The sequence below is a fragment of the Trachurus japonicus genome, chromosome 6, assembly GCF_045865225.1.
Source record: "Trachurus japonicus isolate A0001 chromosome 6, Traja_1.0".
NCBI classification, from domain to species: domain Eukaryota; kingdom Metazoa; phylum Chordata; class Actinopteri; order Carangiformes; family Carangidae; genus Trachurus; species Trachurus japonicus.
Genome location: NC_140912.1, coordinates 5,658,601 through 5,667,386, shown reverse-complemented (window position 1 = coordinate 5,667,386; position 8,786 = coordinate 5,658,601). Strand labels below are relative to the sequence as shown.

At 42.3% G+C, this 8,786-nt stretch overlaps 1 protein-coding gene across 1 annotated transcript; it reads left to right on the top strand.

Annotated features, from left to right (window-relative positions):
- The first annotated feature begins 243 nt into the window (after window positions 1-243).
- On the top strand, window positions 244-7,095 carry borcs5 (BLOC-1 related complex subunit 5). Its single transcript, XM_085778438.1, has 4 exons — window positions 244-535; window positions 2,329-2,472; window positions 4,240-4,397; window positions 6,071-7,095. Exons 1-4 carry the CDS (start codon window positions 478-480, stop codon window positions 6,302-6,304), a joined length of 594 nt encoding a protein of 197 aa, XP_085634564.1. The 5' UTR covers window positions 244-477; the 3' UTR covers window positions 6,305-7,095.
- The last annotated feature ends 1,691 nt before the right edge of the window (window positions 7,096-8,786 follow it).

Genomic DNA, 8,786 nt, shown 5'->3' with positions numbered 1-8,786 from the left:
TCTGGAGCAGACCAATGGGCGGTCTGGAGACACTGGACAGACCCCGTGACCAGTATTTACGGAAGTGTCCCCTTCCCTCGTCATGGACTACAGCTAGTGGTGTGTCGTAGAGCAATACCATAAAGACTGATTCATTCCTTAATTCCGGCGTCAGGGCTCAGCTGTCCTAAACCAACGCTACAGCTCCTTGGCCTGTTGCCCCGGGACACTGCAACAGGAAGAGCTGATAGTTACCTCACCGTTAGCTCGCATAGCTAGCATTGAAACTGCAGAGCACCCTGACTTTCAGTTCCTCTCCTGGCGACATGACAGTGTCTTTGTCAGGCCGAGTGGGTTCGGAGGTCCTGTGAGTAACTTAACTTACAGCAGCTGGTCCACCATCTACTGTACCATCTATTCGCGGTTGTCCAGCTGCATTTTCTGATAACGTTGACGAAGGCTGACCGCTAGCTAGCTAGCTAGCCACACGGTAACAACATGGGAGCTGAACAGAGCGGCGAAGCCGAGCACAAACACTCCGACTACAGCTCGTCAGGTAAGATTATCCTCTACAACCAATACACATTATATTCAGGGGGTTTGACCGGTGTCTGTGCAGCTAAACCAAGGTTTCTAAGCTTTCTGTGAGGTGACAGTGCGTCGCTGTATGTCACTACTGCTGGAGGAGAGTAAGGTCAAGAGAGGTTACTGCATACTGACCCCTGATTCATTACACCTCCAAATGATGAGAGATTACATAACTTACATGTGTTTCTTACCACGTTACATCTTTTACCTGAAAGATACACAGGCCAGGTGCTCTTTGTAATATGAATAATTCAAGCTCTAACCTACGGAAGAGGATTAGTACCACTGTGGGAAAAAAAAGTGATAAATTGTGACTTTTTTTTCTCAGGTTCAATGGGCCACTGGACCCGAGCCTCTGTATGAAGATAGGATTCATATTTCTTGTTTGAAAGTCACACAACTCAGTTTAAGATTAAGACAAGTAAAGCTATCCCAAAGTGATGAAAAAAACAACAACATAAGTGTCATGCACATATTTTGTGTCCAACCCACATGGGTTTACAAGACACTAAGTATTTATACATTCAAGAATAGCTATGGCTATGGCTTAAACAAACAACAACAACACAAACAGTTATACGTTTGATATGTATACTTGTTAATATAAATGACAACATCTTTCAATTTCCCGGTGTAATCCTGCCCCCTTGTGCCTGACTGACACCTTCTGAAAATGATACACATCAAAAATAGGCCACATAGCGTCTTCTTTTCTGTAGATTTAATGAACAAGACATAAATCCATTTAAACATAAAACATCACTACAGGACAGATTACACATACTGTATCACCTGTGGTAACATAAAACATCCCAGAGGATGGACAACAGCCATAAACATTAAAGTTCTCTGTCCACACTTCTATTTTAATTGACTTTCTAGGATCAGCATCACTGTGGTTAAGATCGTCTTAGCGGTTTCTTCTTCCCTTGTCACCTCAGTCATGTTCATGGACAAACACATTTTCAAGACTTAAACACACACAGCTCATCCAATCAAATGCTAAGTACTGTGAAATTTAAACAGTTAACCCAGGAAAACGACTCAACAAATTACAAACATCTACTTAGGTGAAAGAAGAAATTATTATGCCATTCAAAGTATCTTAACAAACAAACAAAAAACATCAAAATTCTGAGAATAAAGTCAGATTTCTTGACAAAGGCCAAAAGGACTGGCTGACTAATCTACAGAGTAAATGAATGTCTCAGAATGAATCTATTACAGCGTCTGTGCAAATTTCTAACACTTTTGTTCGTGGCTGTGATTGGGTTATTATCCAATAACAAAAATATACAGTACATAGTTTTTGCTTGTTTATTTGTTTTGATTAATCAGGCAGTCCTTTGCCCAATCAGATGTTTGGCCTTTGTCAAAAAACTACCAAAGCCCAATTTGGCCCAATATTCAAAGATCATTTATGCAAAGCATGATACATAGGTTAGGTATGTATCATCATAGAGGACCCAGGAAACCAGATATTTGATATTTGCACATTTCTAGAAATAATTACCAATTGTTTGTTAAGATACTTGGAATGGCATAATTTACATTGTGCTATTTTTTTTTTCATCTAAGTAGAGGATATGAGTGCTACTCATGATTTTAATATGCACCAGATGTAATGCATTGTACTTCAAAAAACATACTGTAAGTATTGTCATTGCCTTTTTCCCAGCTGGTGCTTTGAAGCAGCAAGTTGAAGTGATGTGAGGTCATTTTTGTTTTTCAGTATTAACAGGAACGTTATTGTCATTGCAGTGGTGCCATCCCCAGCAAAGCAGAAGGCAAAGATGGATGACATTGTGGTTGTGGCCCAGGGGACCCAGTCTATGCGGAATATCCACAACGACCCAGATGTCATAAAGCTCCAAGAAATACCCACCTTTCAGCCGCTTTTGAAAGGTACCATTTACGTTTCCCAGTTTCTGACAACAACTTTAGTGTCATCTTTCAGACAGTTTATCATCTAAAATGAAGTACAATTTAATACAGTCACAACGATAAGTTGTTTATGGTCAGTTCTTTGAGACTGTACGACTTAACCTTGATGGAGGTAGGATATATTGCAGGGATGTAGTCTGAATTGATCATTCGTGTACCTAATTACATGATAACTGAGCATGTATTCTGATAGATACTGTATGCTGCTCACAAAAATATCAGCCCATAGAATTTCAATGTGTTGTTGTGTAATGACAAGTAGTCATTATTCAGCCACTAATACTAATTCAGGCCACTGCACAGGTTTAGGCCCAATCCCATTTCCCCCCTTGGCCCCACCACTTACCCCTACCCCTCCGTTTTGCACGTTCACGTGTAGGGGTAGGGGTGTCCCAATTCCCGTTAGGACAGAGGGGTAGGGGGAAGTGGTAGGGCTACATACCCCTTCAAACGGAGATTTTTCAGAGGCACACTTCAAACGGAGGGGTATGAAAAGTTTCCCAGAATGCAGCCGGCAGCAGTAGCTGTAAAACGAAAAGCTGTTTTATTTCTTGCTGTAGCGCTGTTATTACGTCACTTTATTAAGTTTTAATATTTTTTCTTGCGAGAAAGTAACTGTTTAGGTCCTAAATTGTGCGGTTAGTTTATCCAAATGACGGCTGGTTAGAAGTTTGCTCCGACGTTTTTTCTGAGAAGTGAAGCTCCATGAGGAGCGTCTCCTCACAGAGGCAGCAGCCGGTCTGCAGCGCTGCTCCACCGGCCAAACTACGTCCTTATCCCGGGAGAGAAGGCGATCGCTAATTAACTTACCTGCAGGTTTTTAGAGGTTTACTACCGGCTTATTAAATTCTTTTTAGGAGATAAATGTTGGTCTCATTGATGAAATCTAACAATTGTGGCAGTAGCATTAGTTTATTTGAATGAAAAGTGAAGCTTCATATTCTTGGATAGAAGAGCAGCGCTGCCTCGGGGCTCTGTAGCCTACATACATTAATCACCACATTTACAAAAATAAATAAATGTTTTACAATGAACCGATCAGTCTACATTAAGTTTTATTTTATTAAGTTATATGGTACAAGGCGATTGGATTTCTGGCAAAAGCTCTCCGCATCTGCTTGCGTAAAAGCCAGTGGAGACTACGTGATGACGTATGTGATTGTTGAAGGGGTGTCCCAATTGAAAGAAGTCTGACAACTGTCATCTAAATTGATTAAATATGATGTAGTAATGTTTGGATCTCCCTGGTGAGTCCTGACAGTGACAAAATTTGAATGTTGCTTAAAGTATATTTTTTGGGGGCTTTTTATTGCCTTTAATTGACAGCATAGTGGAGAGAGAGACAGGAAATGGGGAGGCAGAGAGGGGCAATGACATGCAGGAAAGGGCCGTCCCTTTGACGAAGACAATTTCATGATGAGTTACAGAACAGATCTTTTGTCCGTTCTATGATTTCAGTTTTCACAGTTTCGTCTTATTTTCAACTAGTTCCCAACGGTCCTTTTTCAAATACTGTGCAGTGCAGCTAATTGTCGCTGCAGCTCATTAGCACCGTGTTAGAAGGTGGATAATGAGCCAAGTTCCCTGTGTTGTCAGACTCCTGAAATAGCAGGACGGGTAGCTCTGTCAGATCCTGTGCTAATTACTATCATTTGCCAAGTGTTGTGTCTTGTCAAGCGCTAACTCGAACACGTCCATGTTAAGTCCTCTGAACATCTCTCTGCACAGGAGTGCTAAGTGGTCAGACGTCACCCAGCAGCGTGTGTCTGGAGAGGCTGGATGCTGCTCAGGTTCTGCAGCTCTGCGTCCGGTACCAGGACCATCTCCACCAGTGTGCTGAGGCTGTGGCCTTTGATCAGAACGCCCTGGTCAAGAGGATCAAAGAGGTTAGAATACCACAGGACATTTATTATGCAGGATGTCTTACTGTCATTTAGTTTCCCAGGAATAATACCTACAGGATAAAGAAATGTCTGAACCACTGTTTTTATTTTCACAGCCCATTTATAGTCCACCAGTAGCATTAGTTATGAATCATTAAAGGGACATTGTGTAACTTCTCCTGTTATCTATTCACGAAAATCGATTATTTCGTTCAAAAGTATGTTTTTCATCAATCAGTAAGTGTTCCTTTCAGCTCTGAATGAGCCGTTCATATCATTCATATCTCCATGGAGACGGTAAGCTCGGTGCTGCTGCCATGTGGTGTCTCCATGTTTTTACGTTCAGTGGCATCGTGACGGTAGGAAACCACGGAAACTCAGCGGAGACACCGGAGCTGTCGGCTCAGGTGGAGGTGGCGTCTGTGAAAAGTCACCGCGGTAACGCAGTGAGGAGGAATGGAGCGTTACACTGATGCTGCATTCACCTGCAGTCGGGCAGACGGCCGTCGGTAACAAACCAGATGTCGTTTTAGTCACAGAAGTCGAGAGAAAGCTGGTAAAACGTGGGTCTGGTAAACAATACCACATCGCCATGACAACATATTGTCACGTGTATTGTTTTGCCTCGTGCTGACGGACCACTTGTTTACATAGAGGCTTGTTTATGCCGCAGCGGCTCTCGTCCGTCTGCCGTCTGCCCAATTTCACGTGAATGCTGCATGAAAAATACGATTGAGTTGCTTGCGATATACAACCGCACCGCTAGATGGAAGTAATTCCTACACAATGTACCTTTTAAAGTAGTTTATCAAGCAAAAGTGCAAAATATTCACATGTTCCCATGCCTTAGATGTGAGGGCTCTAGAGTGTTGGAAAACAGTAATAACCATTTTCACATTTTTTTTGTTTTATCGGCCCAGTAATTGGGTAATAAAATTAGTGAAGAGCATTGATTTGAAGGATCACCAATGTAGTGAATGTAAGTTAGTTTCAGTGTTAATATGATTTTAGTTTTGCATTTGACTATTTAAAGCAGAAGTAAGTGGTCCGGTCGTTTTCGCTAATGCTGCGTTCCAGGCAGGCTTTTGAAATCGTAAATTACAGCTTCAAGTCACAACTTACAACTTTGTAGCGTTCCAGGCAACCCACTCGTGTTTCTCCGACCTGTTTTACCGGTGAAAGTCACTATAACGGCCACTCGTAACTTCTGACCGGTGAACTCTTACCAGATCAAACTGGTACCACTTCACGGTCGGAAAAATACGAGTTTCCTTGAACGCACCATAACAGTCCTCGTCCCTGCGTCGCCACATTCACGGCGTTCCTTGGCTGCACACACAGCCCTGCATGCCGTTCTCTCTCCTCATTGGATAAAAACTGTAGGATACGATAAATGTTTTCTCTTCGGCTCAGAGCAGAGCAGAGGGACTGAGAGACCCGTGTTTCAGACCAAACACTCTATGTAAGTGATTGCTGTCGGAAGATAGAACTATTTAAGACTTATATTAACACAAATATATCACTTACTTCTGCTTTAATAAAGCCAGCTGTATTTGGGAAAGGTTGTGCTAAAAAAAATAATCATAAGACACATAGATTGTCTTTTTAACTACATTTTCCATTTTGTCACCTCAAAAGTGTCAACAAATGTGTCCCTCCTGCGTGTTTCTTTCCAGATGGACTTGTCAGTGGAAACCTTGTTCAGCATAATGCAGGAGCGCCAGAAGCGCTACGCAAAGTATGCCGAGCAGATCCAGAAGGTCAACGAGATGTCCATGATCCTGAGACGCATCCAAATGGGAATTGACCAGACGGTGCCGCTGATGGAGCGCCTCAACAACATGCTGCCGGAGAGCGAGCGCCTGGAGCCCTTCAGCATGAGGCCCGATGGAGATTCTGCCACAAAGTAGCAACACAGCTGCCCCCCACCTCAGTCTCCATGATCAGTTCCCTTTATTATTTCATAATAATGCAGGACAAATTGATGAGCACATGATCTTAATGAGCAACATCCTACTAACTGTAACACAGCTAACACAGACCTGAGTTTACTCACATCACTTCTGCTACTGGCCGCTGAACAGCCCCACTGGAGCAGCTGCAGACTTGAAAATGCTGCATTCAGGTGCACATCAACTCTACTCCCTTTCCTGCAGGGAACAAACCGGCTCGTTTACAGGCACAGACTTCTTTTTTTGCTAATCTGACAGAATATGAAAGTAACAGAATGAACTCCATATGCCCCAAAAACTTGTCCTGCAGCTGTGTTGCAGGTTTTTTTTAGAGACTCAAATATGTGTGAGCACCAGAAGAACATTTCAAAATGTTTCGTGCTGCTCTTGAGATTCATGTCCTCCTGTCAAAACACCAAGGCCACTTGAGAACTTGCCGTGAACTGATTTTGGATCACGCACGTCACATTACTCATTTTTCACTCCCACGCCATATCCCCTTGTTCGCTGTTTAAAGATCCCTGCTTGTATGCAGATTGACTGTTTATTGACAGTTCATCATCTTTGGATGTCGTGACAGAGACTTTTCGGAAAGTACAGAGAAGGATTGTTGCCTGTGGATCACGCAAAGAGCATGGATGTGCTTCACACTGGAGGAAAATGAGAGACCTCTTCTCAGACAGTGGTCACAGTGAACTTCAGCGATGTCTGGAGGAACTTCACTTTAATTTATTTTGAGCAGTTGTGTTAAGACATTTTGCATGCTGTCAAGGAAGGTTTTAAAAAGGCATTAAACGGACACTGCGGTGCTTCAGCTTTGCACATAAAATTGGATACAGAGGTAATCACTTAAAGGGATAGTTCACCCAAAATTCAAATTTTACTCATTATCTACTCACCCTCATGTCGACTAAGGGCTGGGAGAAGTTTCGGAGTCCTCCGTGGCTTCTCTGAGTTACAGGGGGTCTCGGCGTAGCAGTGCATGTCCATATAATGGTTGCAAATGGATACCAACTGTCTTCGTAACAAAAAGACACACCAAAAAACATCCAAATACCTCCATGCTGCTCGTATGTAATGTCCGTCTTGTATTGAAGCCCCGAAATGCGGAATTGTCCCGAAAAAAATTAAATAAGTCTAAGTCTATTTCAAGCTTGTTTTGTAGCGGAAGCTTCTCGAAGCTCCTCTTCCCGGTTTGTCAAATTTGGACGAACCAGGGTCCGTCCTCTTCCCAGTTCGTCCAAATTTGACGAACCAGGAAGAGGAGCTTCGAGAAGCTTCCACTACAAACAAGCTTGAAATATAGACTTATTTAATTTTTTTCGGGACAATTTCGCATTTCGGGGCTTCAATACAAGAGGGACATTACAGACGAGCAGTATGGAGGTATTTGGATGTTTTTTGGTGTGTCTTTTTGGACGAAGAAAAGTGGTATCCATTGACAACCATTATATGGACAAATACTGCTGTGCGGACCCCCCCCGTAACTCAGAGAAGACACAGAGGACTTCTCCCAGCCCTTAGTCGACATGAGGGTGAGTAGATAATGAGTGAAATTTCAATTTTGGGTGAACTATCCCTTTAACATTTTGATCAAGTTCCCCTGCTTTGTTCAACCACTCCTCATAATTATACCAAATTTCAGCATGAGCTTGATCTGTTTGTAGGATTTTCACAGACAAACAACATCACACATGCCAAAGATTCACAAGTCCCCTGTCAAGTGACACTTTTAACAGTCATCTTTTTGTCATTTTGAGGTCAGCAATGAAGTTCATTTCACTATTACATCTGTTGGCTGTTTGTCTGGTCATGCTTGTTAAACTTAAAACACATCCAGACGTGAGAGAGTTTTTGCATATTTCTCTCTTACCCCTGGACTGGTCTCCTCCAATGAAGATAGCTGTGGCTGTACTGGTGCAGGTGTAGTCATGTTGTCTGGGCCATCACATTACATCCACATAAATATCAACAGTAACACCTTTCCAGAAAGAAAAGTCCCAGATACATGGGATAATAAACGTAATACACAGTTGACCAGGACATTGCTCCAAAGACACATTACTGAATTGTTACATATAACTTTTTGATGACCTCAACACCACAAACAAAACTTAACGTACTAACTTTGTATTTGATGGAGGCAGGAATCACAGAGATGTATGATCATCCCTGATCAGTTTGCACTGCTGCAATAAAAAAACAGGACTCAAACTTGAATGTGTTACTGCAGCAGCAGCTTCATTATGGGCCTGTGGAAGTCCACTGGATGGTGCCAGAGGTCACTCAGCACAGTCTCTGGCATTTAAAATGTGTAGTCAAACAACACAGTAAAATAAGGAAGAACTTGAGCGTTTCTGTAGATAATAAAGTTGTGTTTGAAGCTTTTTGTTGAACGAACCAAGTATTTCAATTGACTAGATTAATTGATCATTATAAT

Coding starts and splice junctions, on each gene's coding strand:
- borcs5 (XM_085778438.1), top strand. CDS start 478: ATGGGAGCTGAACAGAGCGGCGAAGCCGAGCACAAACACTCCGACTAC. Junction 536..2,328: donor CTCCGACTACAGCTCGTCAG/GTAAGATTATCC, acceptor TTGTCATTGCAG/TGGTGCCATCCCCAGCAAAG. Junction 4,398..6,070: donor TGGTCAAGAGGATCAAAGAG/GTTAGAATACCA, acceptor GTTTCTTTCCAG/ATGGACTTGTCAGTGGAAAC.